The sequence below is a fragment of the Balaenoptera musculus genome, chromosome 6 (genome assembly GCF_009873245.2).
Source record: "Balaenoptera musculus isolate JJ_BM4_2016_0621 chromosome 6, mBalMus1.pri.v3, whole genome shotgun sequence".
NCBI lineage: Eukaryota > Metazoa > Chordata > Mammalia > Artiodactyla > Balaenopteridae > Balaenoptera > Balaenoptera musculus.
The window spans coordinates 112,382,611-112,405,686 of NC_045790.1; the positions used below are offsets into that span (position 1 = coordinate 112,382,611).

At 47.8% G+C, this 23,076-nt stretch overlaps 1 protein-coding gene across 3 annotated transcripts in view; it reads right to left on the minus strand.

Annotated features, from left to right (window-relative positions):
* Window positions 1-23,076, minus strand: part of DDX31 (DEAD-box helicase 31) — a 72,707-nt gene that overhangs the window by 14,961 nt on the left and 34,670 nt on the right. For all 3 annotated transcript variants that reach the window (XM_036854865.1, XM_036854864.1, XM_036854866.1), the window contains 5 exons: window positions 21,731-21,781; window positions 20,027-20,166; window positions 14,958-15,039; window positions 7,835-7,946; window positions 2,182-2,350 (listed from right to left, as the gene is read on the minus strand). In XM_036854865.1, coding sequence (XP_036710760.1) covers window positions 2,182-2,350; window positions 7,835-7,946; window positions 14,958-15,039; window positions 20,027-20,166; window positions 21,731-21,781 — 554 coding nt within the window. The remainder of the gene's footprint in view (window positions 1-2,181; window positions 2,351-7,834; window positions 7,947-14,957; window positions 15,040-20,026; window positions 20,167-21,730; window positions 21,782-23,076) is intronic.

Sequence of the window (23,076 nt, forward strand, 5' to 3'; positions counted from 1 at the left end):
CCCCCACCCCCAGCGCCTCGAGCCTCCGCCTCTGCCTTCCCTGGGTGAGGGCTGGGCATACCCAGTCTGAAGAGCTGCTATTAACGCTTGCAAAGGTAGATCAGCTGCTGACAATAAAATACTGGGGTCACATTTACTTGCAGGAAGAAGAATAAACAAAATACGTGTTTCTTACCAGGGATCATGTGGCAGATGGATCCCCACCTCCTGCAGGTGTCAGCGTTTTAGAGACGATGGGACAGGACGGCCAGGCTTCCAGATCACTAGGAGGTCGTTCCAGACCTGACTGCGAGCCTCACAGTTTTGTCACATACTTAAAACCAGTTACTGTGTACAGATGTCAGCTACCCCAAACCTAAAGGCAGGAACCTAACTCTGGTGCATGGCAGTCCCAAATCTGGAGTGGAGCCGAGGCACCTTCTCCCTCTGGGAGGACCCGGCTCGAGCAGAGGGGTCTCTGGCTGCAGTCCTGCCCAGGACAGGTAGAGTGTGGCAGCAGGCAACGCTCTGCACCTCAAAACCGCCTGGAAGAAACCAGAGCCGGACGTGTCTCAGTCTTGTCCGGGCATCGGAGGACAGCGTGTGGGGAGATGCCTGCCTCACAGAATCACTGGAGTGTTGCCCTATATGAGAGGGATTACTATAAGAAAAAAGACCAAGCATCTTAAAAATTCCAAAATGGGAAGTAGAATTAGGCAACCTTTTATCCATTATAAAGAGCCTTCTAAGTGCCAAGTCCCTGGACAGATCCAGTTGGATGTTCTGGAATCTTAACTCAGCTGGTCTCCAGCTCTCTGTCCTAAGGTGTTTCACCTGGATGGCCCTTCACGGTTCAAAAGGCACAGTCACATGTATCACCTAATTCTGATTCTTCTGAAGTGGCTAAAAACGTGGATTTCCTTTTCCCTTTTGTAGCTGAAGAAAACGAGGCTCTGAGAAATTAAGCAGACACGGCCCAAAGCTCACGTCAGGCTGGAGCTGGAACCGAAGGCCAAGCCCCCTAACTCCAACAGCCGCCTCCCTGCGCTGGGCGGGCGTCTCCCTCTGTCATTTCAACCAGAGAACCTGGGCCCTGATGAGGCCGATGACGTGACCGGCTCTTCTCGGTGAACATGCGAGACAGACACTGTGCTGGGACACCTAGGAGAGTGTGGTACTGCCCACAGGTGCTCAGTGGCAGGGCAAGGATATACTGGCATTTGTAATTAGCAAGCAGAAACAATGATCTGCCCCAAATCCCCCATAAAAGCAGCTCCTGGTATCTAAGAAACTCTAGTTCCCGCGAAGGGCTGGGGCTGGTACTAAAAGGACACCGTGTGTTTTTTTTGGCTGCACCATGTGGTTTGCGGGATCTTAGTTCCCTGACCAGGGACTGAACCCAGGGCCGTGGCAGTGAAAGGGCCGAGTCCTAACCACTGGACTGCCAGGGAATTCCCATGAATACCCTGCCTTTGGGGAGAGGAAGAAGACCTTTTACAACTGCGTTTTGTGGAGGGAAATCATCTCAGGACCTCTTGAAACTGTGAAGATGGACTTGGAGCCCAGTGCCCTACCTGCAGGGCAACACTTCTCACTCTGACTCTGGACGGTTCCTCACGTGTTTTTTTGGGGGGGAGGGTGGGGTGGGGAGCAGGGGGCGGAGGGAGAAGAGGCCACTGCACTTGCCCTACACGTGCTCAACGCTGGAGGTGAGTGTCAGCACCAAGGAGAGCGGCACGCGGCGCTGGGAGCCCCAGGCCTGGCCCCCACGCCCAGCCAGCCTGCGGGAGCCCTGCGGCCGCAGCAGAGTTTCACGGAACACACCACAGTCTTCCTTCAAGTCCCCGAAGCTTTCCAGGGTGGACCACAGCGCATCTGGAGCTCCGAGTGTGAACAGCCCCTGAGTTACTCTATGCGTGGGCACTCTTGCTGTTCCAATAACCCCCACTACTCTGGACCCACCAGGAGACATCACCGAATTTCTGCAAGTGCCTTAAAAGCATTCAGATTAGGTATTTTTCCAGCTGTTCCAAGCACTCACCATACTGAGAGAAGGGCAGATACTGGTGATAATTTACCACAAAAGCCCAAGTTGGCACACAGCAGCCCCCCACGCCATCTCATGGCTGCCAATCTGGACAGAGTTCTCCATACCCACCTGACCCTCAGCCACTTGTCACAGGACAAATTCAGCCCACTTACCTTTTCAGGTTTGCTTTCTTCTTCTTTGTGGCCAAGGCACTGAGATTTTTAGGGGCATCTCTTAGCCCGAAGCTCTTAGCCACATGCCCGAGGTGGAGCGATCGGACGTGGAAGATGTGCTTCAGCTCCCGGGGGTAGGTCGCGTAGGCCCGGATGAAGGACTGCAGGGCTGAAAGACAGCGAGAGGGCGGGAGGCGGTCAGGACGGGTCTCAGCTGCCCCGGCCTAAGGGCTGCCCTGCGCAGTTCACCCTGCCGGGCCACGATGGACACACAACCAGGACAGCACAACAAACGTCAACAACCTAAAGCTATACTTGTGTATTTTTTTTAATCTTCTAAAAATAAGTAAGTCTACCAGCCACAATGAATAAACCCAATAAAATTTCACATTTTACTGTGTAGCTTGTAATAAACCTAGAGGGGAGGGTCCTGTTTCCTTCTTCATTATAGTCTTGGGGTCTAGCACAGTACCTGGCACACAGCAGGTTTTTGTTGTATAAATGAATGAATGAGAGAATGAGTGAAGAAACTAAGACAGGATCAATGTATACCATCTTCTTATGAAAAATGAAATCATTAGACCTTTATATTGGGAAAATTTTTCCCTAATCGAATTATTATTTTTTCGAATAGGTAATACATGCAAATGTCACAAAATTTAAAAGGCTCACAAGGCTTTATTATGATTGCCCTTATGTTTATTATTACCGTACATTACCATTACTGTAAACACTCTCTCCGGCCAGAGTGCCACCTCCAGCTGCCCATCTGGAGGAATCACTGACATCAGCTCTCCATATACTCATGGGATTTTAAAACCGAATTTGTGCTAACGCATCCAGAATTGATCGATACGGGGTTTCTTACCCTTTCAAAGAATGTGTAAAAACGGAAGCAAAAACAGAATTTTAAAGAGAAAGAAAAGTATTAAATTTCTAAAACAGCCCACAAGACAGTTCATCTGTTGAGGACTGCCAGCGGTGTAGAGCTGTCCCTCAGACAGTCCGTCACGAAAGTTTCGGTCCTGTTTTAAAGTTATGAAAGAGGCCCTTGTCCTCAACCCGGCACTGGGCACAGCCAGTTCCCAGGAGGGTGGCGCTCTGGCTACCCCCGGACTGGGCACTCCTTTTTTAAAAAATTTATTTTTATTTTAATTAATTAATTTAATTTTTTGGCCACGCCACGCGGCCTGTGGGATCTTAGTTCCCCGAGCAGGGATCGAACCTGTGCGTCTGCCCTGGAAGCGCGGAGTCGTAACCACTGGGCCGCCAGGGAAGCCCCTGGGCGCTCCTCTGAGGAATCACCTTCCTATAGCTCGTTCCCCTTAAATGTCTCCCGGTAACAGTGACACTCACGTGTCTGCCCTTTTCTCACTCCAACAGGGCAGGCGGGGACCCTTGGGACTGTTCCCCATCTCCATCCCCACTGACTTTACTTCCCCCGGAGCCCCGCCCTACAGTGTTTCTGATGGAAGCAGGCACTAAACACCAGCCTCTCTCGCCCTCGCTTGTTGAGCCACTGGACTGGCAAGTTTGCCCACAGCTTAAACGTAATATCCCAGCAGCACCTGGAGATTGGCGTTTATGAACAGTAATAAAAAGTGTCATTTTAGCAGATCAGCTCCTGGAAGGATCCTGGGAACCTGTCAAAGCTCTATTTACCGAGCAAAGTGAACTCCTTTTCCCAATCGATGAGAAATAATAACCAAGGCAACTCCACTGTACCCCTCTCTTAAATCTGTGCTTACTCCCCTTTTTAATGACTGGGGACGAGGTTTTTCAAGGAAAATCTTTAACACTTCAAATGGTCCGTGCTGTTTGGAGGGTTCTGACACATATTCAAGTCCTCAGAGGGGAAAGCTCTACAACTATCGCGACCCTGGAGACGCCAGCCTCTTCTCCAGCTCCCTCTCTTTCCCAACCCCCAACATTTACTCTAGACAGAAAAAGCAGACTGGAACCACGCCAGGCCAAAGCAAAGAGTCTGCACCTCTAAAATCTCATTTACCCCGATACTGGCCCAGGCCTCCTCACTCATCTCACTCTTGTGCTTGAGCAGATTAGCAGGTCAGAGAAGATTCCTCTTCTCTACACCAATCCTGAGAGCTGAGGCTGGAGAGCCTCTGTCCTGGGAGAGGGAGGTGCTCAACTAACAGCTGTACGGGGATAATGAGTTCGCCAAGAAACGGCAGGAGAGTCCTCTCCCTCGACAACTCGTCAGGCAGCATCTCCCACTGCCTGCTTGCACTAAGCCTCCCCGTCCTCAAGGCTCCTGTCTCGCTGGGGACAGCGACAGCTGGTCGTCCTCACATACACGCACGGACTCCCGGGTTGGGCCAATTCAGAGAAGCAGGAACCTCAGACGGAGCGCAGCTGCCTGTAGGACCTTCCAAGGGGCGGGAAGTGGCCCTGCTGGCCGCACCAGGAACGCGTGGAAGGAAGAGGGCTGTGGGCCCGAGGCGAGCGGAAAGGCGGGAAGTCCTGAAAGGAGGCGTTTACTTGGGAAGACGGGTGATGCTCTAGCCAATCAGAGCAGGCACTGGCACGCCACCAAGTCCCACTTCAGAGCCAGAGGATGACAGAATTAAGGGAAATCTATTTCAAACTACCTTCCAAGGACATTCTGTCCTTTTGAGCAATAAAACCAAATGTACCCTTGGACATCTGACCAGGAAGAGTGGCATCCTGCAGATGAGGCTTAGGGTCAAGGAGGCAGAACAGAGCAAAACTCCAGCCTGGAAGGTGCAGCTCATCCGCGCTCCTCCCGACCCCACCGCTGCCCGAGAAGAGCACGCGTCCGTACAGAGAAGGCGCGCTGCACCTTCCTACGCGGCACATCAACAGCGACGACCACCCAAAGAAAGGGGGAAAGGAGGCTGCTTGCTCTAATTCTCTTAAAGACAAAGCATTTGGCCAAGAAGCCAACCTCCCTCTGATCACACTGAGGGGAGAGGGATGATTTCAGTAGTTTGCATTTTCTTGACTTCGAGAAGCATCCCTTCGGAGCCAGGCACAAGCCCTACATGTGTAGCCCTTGCTCTTCAGGGCAGAGCGGCTCGAACCGCAGGGCAAGTGGCGCTGTGCAGGTAAAGGACTCCGCTTTCTGAAATTTTTGTTCAGGACTCTGGAGTTCAAACTTAGGTTACCACAATTTTTACCACCTGAAGCTCTAGCTACAAGATGCAAGACATGAGGGGAAAAAGGGGTAACTGCTTCTGGAAACTGACCACGATAAAGTTCAGGTCATTAGCAATGACTGGGTCAGAAAATACAAAAGGAAAACAAATGCATACTTGGCCCAGTTTCCAACTAGGTTTCTGCCGTGAAGGCAAAACCCAGCTGCTTTGTTAATTATTCATGAGGTGGGTTCTGAAATGGCATAAAAGGGAAGCAAGTCAGTAGTGGGGAATTTGCATATGCAGATTGAAATGCAAAAGACAGTATCAACTCCTGGGGTGTGGCAATTATGTGTATATTCTTCCCAAACCTCCAGAACTCAATCCTAAGTAAGAGGAGAGAGAAGAATAGGGGAGAACCTAATGTCTGCTGTGGGGTGACCGAGATCTTCTACAGGCAGTTTCCTTAACAGATGATACACTTATTTCCTTCTTGGGACATAAACACTGGGGACTGGCCCCACTCCTACATCCTTTAAAAAGAAGGCAAGTAACTCTGTCTGTTTCTTGGTATAAAGTTCAATGGTAACGATAATGAGAGAAAACACAAAACCGCATTCTCTAAGGACTATTTACTGTAATTTTTACTCTGATGACCCAGTCACGTTGAAACAGTTGTAGGCTCGCTAGAATATCCAAATTACCTCTGACACCGACATCGTAATGATGGTGTTCTTTCTCTTCACTGCAACTCTGCTATTAACCCTGAAATCCTGCTGCAAACACTTGATTATGCATCGTACAGAAAGCTGACGTTGCCTAACTTTCAACAAATGACCAAACTCTAAAGTTCCACTGAGACAAACATTCTATTCCTCTTGACAGAATGTTCCAGTACATCTTTAAGGGCAGGTTCTCAGGAGGAGCCTTAGGAGTTGCTGAATTCACTTTAGGGAAACGCTAGGACAGGATATTATCAGAAACCAGACTGGAATACACGCTAATTATTTATCAGCAGTTATGGGGCAATTACTGGGACTTCATCTCTCATCTTGGGTAGTTCTGATTAAGGACTGCCTAACTAAGGACTGCCTTTATGACGTGCTAAGGTATGTAACAGGCACTTGCAAATACTTGCTGACTAACTTATTTCTGTCATCTATTTCCAGATGACCATAAGTGCCTGGCAGCCAGTCTCCCAGCCTCCACCCTTGCCCCCAGAGTTTGTTCTCACTCAGCAGCAAGTGACCTTTTCAGACCTGTCAGACCACACCTCTGCCCCAAGCCCTCCAATGGTTCCCCTTCCACTTGTGGTAACCGGGTCCCCTGGATGGCCTCCACGCCCTTCCTCTGCCACCCCTCCCCTCCTTCCAGCCACACTGCCGTCCTGGAGTTCCCGTGCACTCTGACCCCCACGCCCCAACCTGCCTGGACGCCCTCTGTCAGAGCCACGGGGTGGCCCCTCTTGACCTTCAGGACAGGGCTCACTCTGCCCTCACCCCTTCGTCTCCCTCACTTGCTCTGTTCTCTCCATCGTTCTCATCACCTTTCCCTAGACTATCTAATTTATGCGTCATTTACTTATTGTGTTTATTACATTCATCTTCTGCTCCCCCACTAGAATGTTCTAAGGGTGACAATTTTTGTCTGTTCTGATCCCTGGTGTATCCCAAGCACCTGGAACGGCGCCCAATTCAATAAATATTTGTTAAAGGAATGTTGTTGTTTTTTTTTTAAAGGTTCAATTCATAAAAAGAAGAAAAGAAAGGATTCTATAGTGTTTATCTATTGGTAAGCCAGCCTGGCATTCTTCTCAAAATAGTAGGTAACTATCAAAAAGAACTCTGGATCCCCCAACATGGGGGTAAGTCACTAGCCAAGACACACACATTCCGGCATGAAAGACACGCAGCTGTTCTAAGCTCCCTTCTCCCGTGCTCTGTTCAGCGCTCACAGTGAACTGTTGAGTCCACCCTTAATGCCTGGTGATCCCAGGGGCCAACTTATCCTATAAAGGCACTGAATATTAAATTAATACCTAACTCTTTTGTGAATTTCCCAGGAATTGGGTTCATGGCCTATGGCCCTTCCTCAGCACTGTTCTTTCTCATTTTTCTTTGTACTTTCAAATAGGAACTGCTTTGCTCTAATAACTCCAGCCCTTGCCTTCATCTCTAACTTCCATCTCTACAACTATTTCTACTGACGTGTCGTATCTCTTCTATCTGGTTTTCAAAGAAAGAGAAAAATGGATCCCTGAGATCCAAGCTGTTGGGTCAAAGCTCTAGTCCTGATGTAAGCCAAGATAAAGCCTCATTTGTGCAAAACACGGGGAAGGATGAAATTAACATTTAATATCACTTTAAAGCCTTCCGTGCCTGGTTCCAAGCCCTGCAGAATTAGGGAGATTGAAGGCTTTTGCTGGTGAACAAAGACGCCTGGTTGGCCTCTCGACCTGTCTGGGGGGCGTGCAGGTGGAGGTGGGGACGATGCCCTGCTGCGTTATCCATCCACAATCACCTAAGAAATCGACCAACCTTTCTTGGCCCCGGAGACCGTCCTCTCACTGGAGTGCACGTAATCTTCAAATACTGTCTGCAAGACCGTGGCTCGCTCTCGGATTTCCTGGGGGCCAACGGAGCGGGGTTTCTAGGAGGGTGACGGAAGGATTAAAGGAGAGACAGTCAGAGTCAGGAATAATGAAGCAGTTTATAACAGATTTAATAACAGTAAAATCACACAGTAACCACAGAGGGGCCAACAAGGGTAATCCTTTCAATATTACTAGGGAAAAAAAGGGAGCGATAAAGATGCTAAAGTCAAGCAAAGATGAAGATGGCTTTGTGAGGGAGCAGATCATGTCTCTTCTTTATTTACTTATTTACTTTTCTTCCTGGCCTCTTATGACTCATGTTCAAAATCAAAGTCTATTGGAGACACTTTGGAATTTTCCAAGTCCAATTCAGGCATTTAAAACATCACTGGACACAAGCAGTTTTTAAAGGAATCTTGTATGGCCCGCTTACGCCTTCAATCTCCTCGCCTGCCTTATACTCATCGGTGGAAGCCTGGCCATTCCTGTCTAAGAGCATCCCACAGTCACCTGACCACAGGTTACTCTGTCCTTGAATCGTAGAGCATGCGTCCTCATTCCTACGAGGTTCAGACTCTGAGTGTTTCGGATTCACTCTTTCAGCCCAGACCTCTGTGCTGAGTTCCCAGGAACCCACTGAGGAGTGGGTTGCTCCAGCAAGCCACATTCAAGAGGATGGCAGGGACCTTCGCAGCCAACAGTCCCTCTGTAAGAACTCACATCTGTCTGCATAGAAGACCTTACAGATGGAAAATATGAGGAAAATAAAAACTTCTTTTCTTTTCAGCCTTTAGCAACCCCAGAGAAAAGATTTCCTTTCTTTATATCCCCCTAAAAACAAGTGGCTTTTGTTTCCTGTATCTTAACACGAATGCTTTCTATTGAACGTGAAACCAAGATCCAAAAGAACCGGATTTGGCTAATGTGCCTCTCTAAAGATGTTGATTCTTTGGATGGTGCTAATTAAGCTCTACCCACACTCACCCCCCAGTGTGGGTCTCACCAGTGTGAGACCCAGCTCATGCTCCTTTTAACTCCTGTAGAGGACAGGGTGCGAGCCCCTGGGTCTGGCTGACCGACCCTAACCCCGTCACCCCGGTCTTTTTCACATTTAAAGCTGCCAGAGAAAGAATAAAGGGAGGAGAAGATAAAAGCCTCCTTCTTCGGAGAGGCATTCGTCTCTGTGTTAATAGAGACTTAACAACCTGAAAATGTTTTTAGTTTAGTCAAATCATTCCTGCTACCTGTTTGGTTGATGACAGTCTAGCTGATTTCATGGTACATGGTCCCCCTAAGGGTTTTATCCACTCAAATGTCAAGAGAAAAGTCACTCAGGAGCTGTGTTACGAAAGTGGACATTTGCTGTTGTCATTAACAAGGATTTTTTTTTTTTTACCCTCTTAACTGATGTGAAATGCAAACTTTTTTTTTTTTTGCTGCCCTCCTTTCGTTAAGCCACCTCAGCAGCGAAACTGTCACCTTCCTTGCGTTTTTTTTTTTTTTTAATATGAATGTGAAATTAGCAAGGATGCCCTTTCCCCTGGCGGACAGAATCCTCTGTTATTAAAAAGTAAAGCGCTTTAATAATGAAAACTTTTTCCTCTTTTTCCTGTGTTTTAACTGTTTAAAATTAATGAGAAGGGCAGAATGGTTGTCAAAGCGATATTGAAAGCCGGGCAGCCAGGACCGAATAAGCACGAAAACCCTCTAGAGTGTTAAATAAACAGAGCTACAGCCCTCTCCAATCCCTCTGTTGGTTACTGTATACACTCTGTAACAGCTCTCAGAATAGATCTGAGAGCCAGGGAGGCAGAGAGGTTTCAGAATTCCAATAAAGGCCTCAAATTAAAGACAGCCTGGTGCGAATTCCAGGAGAAAATTAAAGAGACCTCAAGCTTAAGTGACAGGTGACTTGCTTCTGTGTCACAACTGTCAGGGGATTTAGTGATAATATGGCAATATATTACAAAGGGCTCTTCTTATTTCCCCCTTTAGGTTTCAAAATGAGGTATCTTTTCTTCCCAACCAAAAAAAAAAAAAAAATTACATATATACACACGTATAATGTGAGTGTGTATACTAGTGAAATATGTAGAAAAAAACGCAATAAAACTAGGTTCACATGTTTGAAATGATGAGGTCACTTTAGTAGAATATAAGAAAAAGTTAATGGCAGAAAACATAATATACTTAGGAGAAAGCAGGTCTTACCCCGCCACTTCCAGAAATACTTTATTTTAAAATTGCCCCTCTTGAGAATGAGTATTTTTCAGCTGTCTTCTTGGGAGGACAGTCTGAATTTAAACTGAAGACACAGGGAGCAGAGTCATGCAGTGCTGGCTCAGCCGCAGACAGGTAAAAGCTCCCATAATGAGAGGGGGTCAGACCCCGGAGGGCACATCCCGCAGGACCGGCTCTCCCACCCTCAAAGATGCAGACTTAGTCCTGCTTAATGAAGCAGCTTGCAACTAGCAGACTGTGGGTCGTTTAGAAAAATAACATTTCCAAAGGTCTAGACGCATTCAATACCCTTTTTCTGTAAAGACCCCACTGATCTTGGAGAGAAGAGACAATCCACAAAAACTAGGCTAGGGGCTTGTGATCTTATTTTAATCTCTCACCATGCCAGTGAGCTTTTTGTTAGGATGAGTTTACAGATGTATTTCATAGGACAAAAAACTTTTAGGAAAAACACGTTGGGGTTTGTGTTTATACCGTGAAGATGAAAATTCATGCCTATCAAGAGGCAACAGATGAGCCTTAGACAGCTGGGCTGGATTATTTTTGTTGTACAAAGTTTTAGGTGGTAGCAGCTGGGCGCGGGCGGGGTGGCGGGGGCTGGTTATTTGAAGCATGTGTCTTGAAATCGCCAACTTCTAAGGCATTTTTAAACTAAATGGAAGGATTTTGTTTTAATCATTTTATTGCCAAGCTGAGTTTTACCCCCACGGTCCCTAGAACCTTCTGAGCACTTCCCAGTCAAGTTGAAAGATCACATTTATTCTCTTTGTAGGCGGCTGAACATTCGCGCACCCAGACGTAGCCATATATATTTTATATACCTAAATATGAAATATACATTTTACAGATGCTTCACTCGCTTGCGTTCTGTTCACAGAAGCCCCAAAATGTATATGCCAAAGGACATTTACAATGGCCTTCAACCAAGCTGGGTGAAGACGGGCATTATGATGAGGTGTCTGGCTCGGTGTGTAGAAGGCCCAGCTACTGAGCCCACATTCACCTGCCCGGCCCCGGCCTGTGTGCCAGAGAGAACTGCCCACATTGAGGATACCAGTTAAGACATACTGTATTTAAAACAGAATTAAGGGAGTTCTCTGGTGGCGCAGTGGTTAAGAATCCGCCTGCCGATGCAGGGGACACGGGTTCGAGCCCTGGTCTGGTAAGATCCCACATGCTGCGGAGCAACTAAGTCCATGCGCCACAGCTACTGAGCCTGCGCTCTAGAGCCCACAAGCCACAACTACTGAGCCCACGTGTCACAACTACTGAAGCCCGCACGCCTAGAGCCCGTGCTCCGCAACGAGAAGCCACCACGATGAGAAGCCCGCGCACCGCAACCAAGAGTAGCCCCTGCTCACTGCAACTAGAGAAAGCCCGCGTGCAGCAACAAAGACCCAACACAGACAAAAATAAATAAATTAATTCATTAAAAAAACCAAAAAAACAGAATTAAGGGCTTCCGTGGTGGCACAGTGGTTAAGAATCCGCCTGCCAATGCAGGGGACACAGGTTCGAGCCCTGGTCCAGGAATGTCCCACATGCCACGGGACATGAGCAACTAAGCCCATGAGCCACAGCTACTGGGCCTGCGCTCTGGAGACCGCGAGCCACAACTACTGAAGCCCATGTGCCACAACTACTGAAGCCTGCGCGCCTAGAGCCCGTGCTCCGCAATAAGAGAAGCCACCGCAATGAGAAGCCCACACACTGCAACGAAGAGTAGCCCCACTTGTCGCAACTAGAGAAAGCCCATGTGCAGCAACGAAGACCCAATGCAGCCAAAAATAAATAAATAAATAAATTTTTTTAAAAAGAAAAAAAAAGCTGTAAAAAACCCCCCAGAATTAAAAGTTGTAGCCAGCATTTACTTTATTCTCTTTACTATTCACATGAGTCATGCACATAATATACTCTTTCAGGCTGTATATCCATGAGATAATTAGTAATGAAGTCAATTTAGTTTCGTTTTTCTTTGTCCTCTGACTTAAAGGTAAATTTGGTCAAACAAGTGGTGTTTATGGACGTAACATCTAGAACCTGGCATGATTAGTTGAGTTTTCTAAGTTAACCAGTTATTTTGGTGTCGGTGAAAGCCCAACCTTGATTAGCACTTTTTCTTTTTAAAACCAAAGGCCACCAGACCTTAAAAATATCAAAACATCCTGTCCATCTGAGCAGCAACTCAGGATTGCGGTGACCTCACATGGCCCAGGGTGTGCAGAGCATGCTGGGCCTCGTCTTATTTCAACCTCACAGCAACCCTCCGGGATGGGTACTCGTGCTGTCCTCATTCTACAGGTGGGAAAATTGAGGCTGGGGAGGAGGAGGTAATCTGCTCAAGGTTGCAGAACGGCTGGCTATAAAGCAAGGACTCGAACCCAGGTCTGTCCGACTCTGGGCCCCGGCTCTCACCCACGACCTTATGAAGGCTCCTCAAGCCCCAGCCAGTCTTCAAGGCTGGCCTCAGGCCACAGAAAAGGCTTAAGGAGAGGAACTGGGGCTGCCAGGCCACAGAAGGGCAGATGTTAACAGAATGGCTGTGGCTTGTCCCCCGAAAGAGCAGAGGAACGTTCTCTTGCTCTGGGGAAGCGTCCTGCCGGAGGGGCCCCGAACCCGTCCACAGCTTCCCCAGGGACGCGCAGGGGCACACGACCATTGGCGCCCGGGAGAGAACTGGGCTGTGTTCTGGGGGTAAATACTGACACCAAAGCCGGTCCTGGAAACAGTGTAAGACTAGATTATTCAAACCTTTACCATCTCATTTTGTAATTTTGCGGCTTGCTCTTATTTCTGGAGAGCAGGCAGATGCCAATTTTCCACTTAGTGTGAAACAGCAAAAAAAGGCGCTGGGCTTCATGTCAATGAGTCTGGACTTTAATTCCACATCTGTTACTAACTGATGTAACAAAATAATAATAATAATAGTAATAATAATGAATACCCTTTGGTACCTGTGTTGGGACTTTCAGGTTATTTCCTACTCAACCCTCCAATCTCCTTCTGAGAATACTAATATTATCTCAGTTGTACACATGGAGAAATGTACTCATGAGCCTTAGGAAGGCCCAGGACTGGCCCAAAGCCACACAGCTGGTGAGATGAGGAACTGGGCCCTCAGGCCATGCCCCTGACCTCCCTGCTGCTACATGCCTCCGCAGACAGCTCCGCTCCCCAGGTGCCCCTGCTTCGCCCACGTAGCTGTCCCGGGGCTATAATTAAATAGCCGTGGGAACATTTGAAAAAAAAAACCCCAAAAAAAAAACCAAAAAAAAAAACCCCAGAAAACCACCGCCCCCCCACCCCACCTTTCCACCCCCCCGCCAACTAGAACTTGCAATAGTTTCCAAAGGACAGAGAAGTGTGCCGAGACCAATGAGTGTCTCATTTCTGGTCAGTTCCCTTGACAACAGACTATCGATAATATGGGATGGCCCAAAGTCTCGGGTGCCCCGGTTGTTCTATAATATCACTTAAAATATCACTTAAAATAACGTGTTGATCAACTGAGTCCTTAATCACTTTCTTGCTCACAGGGATCTTTGCTGTGGTACCATTTACTGACCAAATCTCACCTTTATGAAAATGGCTAACGTCACCCAATTTAACAAGCACTTTAGTTCCAATTTCTTGGCTTAACTAATACTAACAGAGGCTTATTGGTACATGGTGAAGCACAGGTGCTTTGAAGTTAGATGGCCTGCTTTCACACCAGGAGAATCAATGATTATTGTGCCCTCGTGCATGTTCCTTCAGCTCTCTAAGCCTCGGTTTCCTCACCTATAAAGTGGGACAGTAACATCTGCCTTATAGGGCTGCTGAGAGGATGAAACGGGACCAAGCGTGTAAAGAGCTTAGCACAGTCCCAGGTCTGGAACACACGCTGCGGTAACAGACACTTGATTATTTCCTCTCCTTTTCTTAGATACATTTCCGGAGGTACTCTCTGGAACAGAACTTAAGTCGGGGTCAGCCAGATGGAGTCCTTGCCTCAGGGAGAATATCGATCCAAATAAAGACACATGCTAATGCATAAAAGAAACTCTTAAACTTGATCTATTTGGCTCTGACTTTCCAGTCTATCCTCAGGCATCAGAAAAGAAATGTAAAATATCCAAATAATTAAAATTTCATGGACAAAATTACACACAGCAACATCATTACACACACACTGACAAGTACATGTGATACACTGAGTAACGCGGTAGAGTGGGGGGCGGAGGCGGGGGAGTGATTCCGAGCAGGGGGGATGCCTCGGAAAAGAAGCAGGAAAGGATGTCCCGGGCTGTCCGCAACTGCTCAGGATCTCCATATGGAACTGCACGGATAATAAAAATTTTTCTTCTCAATGATCTCAACTTCACTCTTCCTCTGTGTATAGCGAATGTTAAAAAATGGATGAACTGAGTGTGTCTGAACGGAGATTCCGAGCTATTTATTTTTTCCACGCTGTCCTGGGTGGACGGGTCTAGCCAGGTGTCCTTGCTGATAATCTGGAGGGGGACCACCAGCGCTCAGTGTGTAACGCTGCCTCCAGACTCATTCTGGCCTGGGATGAGCCCTCCTTTCCGGGGAGCTGGCTGCAGCCAGGCAGACGCCCAGGACGGACTGGAGCCCATTAACTGGATGAGCCCAGCAAACATGTCCAGGAGCAAAGACAGAAAAAACACCATCAAGATGAGGTCTCACCTAATGTTCATGGTCCTTAAAATACACGTTTTACTCGACAGAGGCAGTAACTTCCCCATACTCAGAATCACTGCTTCCCCAAATCAGGAAATGCGTCACGTCTGTTAGTGGCAAACACGATAAATAATAAAACTCACCTGGCTTCCCCATCGTCTCCCTTTAAAACAATCATCCCGTGTCAGAACAGACAAAATATCTTCCATCTTTATCTCAGAAACACTGTAAAAGGAAGGGCATATCGAGGTAAACCTTTTGTTCTTTCAAAAACATTTGGAATCTTGATTCCTAAAACTGGCCTCTCCTCAGGCTAATTTGATATAAAGGAGAAGCAACACTTGGTCAGGGAAAGGGAATGTTTTCCTAAACCTTTAGGAATTTGGAAGGAAGGGGCCCTCTATGATATTAAAGGGACAGACAGGGTAATATTCCCAACAATTTCCTTCCTGCCTGATACATTTACATAAGCTACATTTAGAATTTCCTCTATAGGGATCATGTCGTTATTTCTTAGTAAATCTGGAACACTAAATAAATAGGCCTGCTTATTGATAGATGACCTTGACTTGAATAGAAGACAAACTAAAAAAACATTTCCGACAGTCCCTTTAGTTTCATACTTAAAGAAAGGAGGTGGCTGAAGACCCTTAACTGTGGGGCGTAACCAAACACCTGAGTGAAGGTAAACAGGTGACCAACGCCCATCGCCCATCAGGACACCAGAACTCTCTCCTAATCTACCCTGAGGGATCTTTGCTGCTCTTGTCTCTTAATTATTCAGGGGTGAGGACCAAACGATCTCTGGCGAATCTAGAGCAACATGCGAATGGCTGAAACCAGAACTCAGGCTTCCCTTGTGAACAGAAGCCGTCAGCAGCCAGAATAAGACACTCCAAGCTGCCCAGCAGGGGAGTCAAGACAGCCCACCGTCCCCCACGGCTCTGGAAGGCCCCAGCCTTCGCCCCAGGAAGGGCGCGCGGCGGAGTCCTGTGTCAGAGGCGAGGAGGGAAACAAATTCCCCAGGGAGAGAGGAGGAGGGGAGGAGGAGCTCTGGGGGAGAAAAGCAGATCATAGAAAGAGAAATGATTTCCTTGTATGTTGTTGTTGTTGTTGTTTTTTCCTAAATGTAACAGCAAATTAAAACGTGAATGGCAGCCTCTTCCGTGGGAGAAGACAAAGGTGACTTTCCCCTAAAGGTGACTCTGACAAAGCTATGAATGAACATGTCATGTCTGTGACATGATCTGCCTGAGCTGTGTCACCGCTTCCCCGTACACCCCCAGCCCCCAGCCCTCACCGTTCATTCTTCACTGCCAGCTCACAGCCACGTGGCTTCGGAAAATATTTTTACAGAGTCAACCGGAGAATGCGGAGTACGTACCAAGAGTGTAGGAGTTGGGGGGGAAATGTTCGTGGTTTCCTGGAAAATCTGTTTTTCATACGGGAGAGAAATGTTACGGCTACTGAATTTGCATCTCATTTATGCCTGGAAAGCTGAAGGAAGGTAAAAATCAGAGCCCAGCCCTGCCTTTTCCTTTTTCTAGCTGACCTGCCTCTATTCATCACTTTTTTTCTTGAGGAAAAATAAAAAAGAAGAAATACAAAAGTAAAAGCAACATAAGAGCCTGGGGTCAGATCTTTAAGTGGGGAGAAAGAAAATAAGTATAATGGCATTCGCAGTCAGGGATACAAAGAACTAAATATGCCACAGAAAGGCACAGTTTTCTCAAATGTTCACCTTCAGCCAGGGCATGGCTCGTATGCTGTATGTGTCCATATGACAATGTTGGGGGACCATTTACCCTAAGTGAACAGGAGCTGGGACTGCACTGGAGTGATTTATAGTTTAAAAGGGCCTTTTCCTCCTAGTCTAAGAAATCTTGCTTCTGAGGAACAAAGCACATCTACTCTGCTTATTTATGGTTCTATCAACAAACCTGAATCATCCCACCACACTATGAAGAGAGACAGCTAAATAAATTCAAGGAACTGTCTTATGCCTGATCTAAGAAATAACACATTTCGAGGAAGCATTTACATTTTAATAAACCAATGATGACTTTCATTAGAAACAAATTTAATGGAGAAGTGGGAAAAAGTGAAGAAGTTGGCAAATACCAAGAAGTCAGAAGGCTGCAGAGACAAAGTTCTGAGCATTCAGACAGAGGTGAAGCGGCTTGGGGCACCTGTCTCTTGCCCTGCTAAATTAAACTGTCAGGGCGAGTTCCACGCACTGGGGGTATGGGGGCGGGCGGTGATTTCTTGCGATGGCCCTTGCTGCTGAGAGCCTCCGCCTGCCTTCCTGAATCTTCTCTGTAATTCATCAGCCGTCCCAGCACTGCACCGCCTGGCTCTCAGGTTCTTAGGCACCAAACAGGCACACATGTCTTCCTCCTTTTTTTGATATTTTAGACATGTACCTTTTGTATTCCAAGAATCTTCAAGTCTGCCTCTTTCCATGGCATACTTTGTAATTAGTTCTTATTAGATTTAGTTTTCTGTATTAAGTCAAAGAAACAGTTTATATATAGATCCCCAACATACAGCCCTTCCTCAAACAGAAATCAGCAAGTGTAACGCACGTCAGTATCGTAGCGACAGATCTGATCATCACTCGGGTTGACTACATCTCACCGGTGAAGCAGCCAGTGGTTCAGGACCAGGCACTTCAATAGGTGAATTTTCAGGGCAGAAACCAGTGAGGCTGGACTCCTACAGAACTCTCTGCCCCTTAAATGAATGTTCTTACACCCCCCGTAAGAACATTCTTACAGCACATGAGACCCAAATCTCTTCCTCGCGGTATTTCCCAGTCTTCGTCCTTCTGAACTTCCTTCCGAGTCTCTGGCATCACTGAGTTCTCTCCTGAATGTGAACCTTATGCTGAATTTCCCATGAATGCTGCAGGCTCTTTTTCCAGACAAGATCATCAAAAGGGAGGACTGCCTTTTTAAAAAAATTATTTATTTATTTATATTTATTTTTGGCTGCGTTGGGTCTTCGCTGCTGCGGGCAGGCTTTCTCTAGCTGTGGCGAGCGGGGTCTACTCTTCGTTGCGGTGTGCGGGCTTCTCACTGAGGTGGCTTCTCTTGTTGCGGAGCACGGGCTCTAGGTATGTGGGCTTCAGTAGTTGTGGCACGCGGACTCGGTAGTTGTGGCTCGTGGGCTCTAGAGCGCAGGCTCAGTCGTTGTGGCACATGGGCTTAGTTGCTCCGCAGCATGTGGGATCTTCCCGGACCAGGGCTCGAACCCATGTCCCCTGCACTGGCAGGCGGATTCTTAACCACTGCGCCACTGGGGAAGTCCCAAGGGCTGTCCTTTTTATACCTTTAAAATATACCCAGCTCACCAATGATTCATGTTGGTGCTAATTATTATTTTCCCTCTTTCAATTTCAGGCTTACATTTGAACCTTCCATAGCAATCAACTGGAAGGCATTTATTCGAGAACAAGGACGAGAGGAGAGAGAGGCAGAGGCATCTAAGCTGACAACTCTGTGCTGGACCATCACCCTCTGACTGCGGAACTGTGTGCACCCGTTTCTCCAAGGAGATCATATCACAGTGAACGAGCACAGGAGGCCAAGCAGAGAGAGCGGCTGACGGGGAGGAAGGGGAGAACGTGAACTTGGGTCTAGAACGGAAGGAGGAGGGAACCGTGGAGGCAGAGAGAGGCTGCCAAGGTGCAGCGAGTCCCTCCTCTTGTGGGACAACACACCTCTGAGAACACCTTCCACATGTACACGAATCGCCGGGACAGAGGGAAAAAGCTACGGCGCTGGGACGGGTTTTCATTTCGACCCCCCTGTATTTCTGGAGTGGAACTGCCTGATCAGGTGCCGTCTAGACTCTGAAAGGGCCGCAGAGAGAAGTCCGAAGCGGCCTCCAGCCCCCGGGAACTCAGAATCCAGCTGGAGATGGAGCTCCTGGTGAAACGTGACTGACTGATCTACATGAGATTTTCTCTCACAAGTAAGAGAAGAGATGCACGTCTTCCTGAAACAAACAAAAACCACTCCTTCAGCTGACAAGCTGTATCAAGATGAGAGAATTACGTAAGAGGAAAACCCACACCATCTTCATTTTTGCCCTCTTGAATTCATCGGGTGCGGGTCCTCGCCTCCCCCGACACTGAGGGGTGTGAAGCACATTTTCTGAGAAAGCTTCATTCCACGAACGGTCACACCAGCAACCTCAAAAGAGTGTTGAGAGTGTTGAAGTCTGACTGGGGACGGGGGAAGTCACCGAGTGGCTTCTGAGCAGCTGGGCCACTCCCGTGCCCGGCGTGTACCCTGCCACCACCTTGGGCATCACACGGCTCTTCCTGTGCCTCCAAAAACATTCTATGCATCACTGTACTTTCTCTGAGCAGAAGAAATTCGTGAAAGTAGATCAGTGTGAAAAACCGCATGCCTTTAGAAGCCCAGTTTTAGAGCCTGTTACTTTAGGTTTTATGGAAAACATGACTGAACAAACTCATTTCCGTGGCCCAGGCGGATGCTCTCTGCTTTCATCACAATCACCCCTGGCCAGCTCGAGCCGCTGTCCTCTGTCTTTGCTTTCTTTGTCTCTCCTCGGGGAGATCGGGGTTCGACGGAAGCCCCTGGCGAAGGTTCCATGCTGCTGAGCCCTGTGGAGTCCCCGACCCAGGGCTGGAACTGGGGGCTTGACGCTGGGGGATGTGAGAGGCTGCCATCTGACTGGATGCGTACGAGACAGCAGCTGGACAACCTTGGCCACAGACATGGGGTACATAATTCACCTGCCCCTAATGGTTTCTTCCCTCGTTTTCCTTTCCTGGGGGAGGGGGAGTTGTGTAAAGAATCAAAGGCGTTATTTTTTTCCAACTTTAAAGGTCCTAAGCGTTAATTAATTGCAAGAAACAAAAATGGTGACTAAGAGAGATCTTTGAGAAGCTGGCTGGGCGGGCGGTGCACGCTGATTGCGCAGCAGGAGCAACGCAACGCAGACCTCTACCTGAAAGAAAGAGCGCAGCAGATCGTTCTGCGCCTTGGAATGGCAATGCAATGAAAACTGTCATGTGCTGATGGCGTTAAGGGTTTTAGTCTTTGCCACTGGCTATTCTGGGACTCATTGAGGGATCACAAGGGTTAATGGCTCCTCGGCAGCTTACAAGGCCCATCCACCGTAAGAAGCGACAGAAAGTTAATTAGGTGAGATCAGCCGAAGCCCCGTGTTTCTGACTCACTTGATTTTGTGAGAAGCCAACGAGTTGACATATTCTGCCTCCGAAGGAGCCAAAATGAGCAGGCAGCTCCCATGGCAGCCAATCCGGGCGGTTCTCCCAATCCGGTGGATGTATTCAGCAGGTGAAGACGGAGCGTTGTACTAAAAAGGGTAACAAAAATGAAGGCATTCACAGATCAAGGGACTGCCATTAATTGGAAGTGCAATACCCCTCACCTGCCTCCAGGTATCCCAAGAATTAAATCCTGGTGCTATGGTTACCCTACCACAATCACAAGGAGAAGTCACTCAACCCTGAAACTCCTGGCTTCATTGGAAATAACAAGGCTCCGACACGCCAACGGGAACAGTGGCCAAGTTTCAGATAAACGAGACGTCTTCTCGTCCCAATATCTCCTATTTAATTTCACTTCTCCACAGGTCTCTTCATTTTCCTATTTGCATCTTTTCACTGAGGTGACTGGGCAAGGTGAGAATGCAGGCAGGTGGGCGCAAACTTGCGCAGGATGGCCGCACGACCTTGGCCTACTTCCTCAGTAGACAGAGCAGTGGGGCTGAGGCCACGAAAGACGCTGCACAGGGCACAGAGAATCAGGTCTCCCCCGCCTCGCTGCAGGCCACCCAGTTCCAACGGAGCAGAGCTGCAGGCCAGCTGAGAGGCAGGTTCCCCTTCCTGCAGGGAAACGCCTCCGCTCCCATGGACAGTGTTCCTGACCCGGCAAAAGGGCCAACGCTCTAACTCAGCAGAACGGACGCTCTCTACGGCAGTAACGTCATCGTCGTTAACACCAACTGTCCCTGTACTCATTCTGCCCTTTTCTTCTTTGCTGCTACACGAATCAAAGACCAGAGGGCCAAGAATATGATGGGAGGCCAGGCATGTTAAACTAATCAATACCCACAATTATAAGAAGGTTCTCAATGATCAATTACATGTGTCTGGCCTCCTGCACATTAAAATCATCCTCGCCTTCCTATTTCAAATCTGCTCCATGGACAGCAGGAAAGAAGACACAATGCCTCTAGTCGCAAAGTCATCATGTGCGGTGAGCAGAGATTTCCTAGCTAGTGACAGGCATGCAATTCCACTAAAATGTGAATAAACCATGACTCACGTAAACAGGGCCCATGTCCCCTGGCCCCCGTACAGAAGGGCTTAAAAATACCACTCTGCAGACTAAGGAAAAGAAAAAACAAAACTAAAACCACTAGACTAGTGCTAACACCTGTACCCTCTGGCAAAGCGTCTAAGGCTAGAGGTATGTGTAAGATGCTGTCAGGGCCTTAATTGCCCCCTGCAGGTCAATGTGCATGGACACAGCTCTCAGGACAGCTGAGCCATCGCCTCCTGGACACAATGAGGCCTCCCAGGGGCCCAGGTAATTCCTGTTATTTTCAGATTGCTGAAAACTCTGTGTGTGACACACATTAGTCTGTGAGCAGGGGAGCCTGCCCCTCCCTCCCACGGCAGTACAGTCTGCAGCCTGTGCTGCAGTGGTACAGTCTGCAGCCTGTGCTGCAGTGGTCAGGTGGCTGGGTTAAGGAAAGATGTCAGGAGAATTGTGCAGGTCGGGCTGGTTGCTGCCTGGAGACCAGGGCAACACCCAAGAGGGTGATAATAATTATTCTACTTAAAGCCAATGCACCTACTCATGATCACACATTCCGGCCTCAAGCTCGCACCTTAACAACTTAAATACATTACCTGGACAATCCACGTGACTTGAGGGAGATCTAAGCCCCGAGCCGCAACATCCTTCAAAACAGAAAAGAATATGGCTTAGGACAGAGTTTCTCAACCTTTTGGGGGTCATGGATCCATTTGATGATCCAATGCAAACTCTGAGGGCTCACCCCCCAGCAATGTGCACAACTTCAGGAACCCACTGACGTCCACCTGTGGGTAAAATTCCAATTCAGAGGCTAGTTCTACAGAACCCGCAGGTGAGGCAGCCAGAGCCCACTTCACTAAAAGAACATCATCTGCATGTAGGCCTGAGAACTGAAATAAGTCATGATCAGACAGTCATCAACCAGACAGACAAAAAGTATAAAAGCAATGGAGATTTTTTTTTCTTTTCTTTTCAGCTGGTCGCCATCTCAAGAGCAAAGACTCTGCTCTCTGGTTTCTGGCCATTCTGGCAGAGAGACTAGAAAATGGGAATCTTCCAGGCTTTGGCAATAAAGGTACACCTGGCATTCACCTCCAAGCACAAGTCACACCAAGAGTAGCCCCAGCCAACAGGTACTGAGCGCTCACTACACACCAGACACGGTGGAGAGCATTTTACCTGCGTTATCTTGACTCATTGTCAAAATAACGCCTCAGACAACTATTACTCCCATTTGATAGAGAGGAAACCAAGATTCAGAGAGATTAAGGAACTTGTCCAGGGACACACAGCTAAGAAGCAGAGGTAGCCCTCAAACCCAGGTCGGCTTTACTCTTCCAAGACCATATTACAGTATACGGTTCCACTATCAAAAAGATGCTGTGTCCCTCATATGCTGCCGGTGGGAATGCAAAATAATACAAACCCCTAAGGTGGGGAATTTGGTAATATCCAGCAAAATTACATATGCACTTGCCCTCTGACCCTGAGCGATCTCCCTTCTTGACCCTGAGCAATCTCCCAGCAATCCATCCCTGGCAAAAATTTAAAATGATCTATGCACAAGGCTATTCATTTCAGCACTATTTATTTATTTATTTATTTATTTTTTAAACATCTTTATTGGAGTATAATTGCTTTACAATGGCATGTTAGTTTCTGCTTTATAACAAAGTGAATCAGTTGTACATATACATATGTTCCCATATCTCTTCCCTCTTGCGTCTCCCTCCCTCCCACCCTCCCCAGCCCACCCATCTAGGTGGTCACAAACCACCGAGTTCAGCACTATTTATAATTGCAGGTCTGGTAATAACCCCAATGTCTAGCAGGAGACGGGTTGAATAAAACACGGCAATACCTACTCCATAGAACGGAGTTTTACACAGCTACAAAAGGAATGGAGGTTCCTATGTACTGATGTGGAGAATATCTAGGC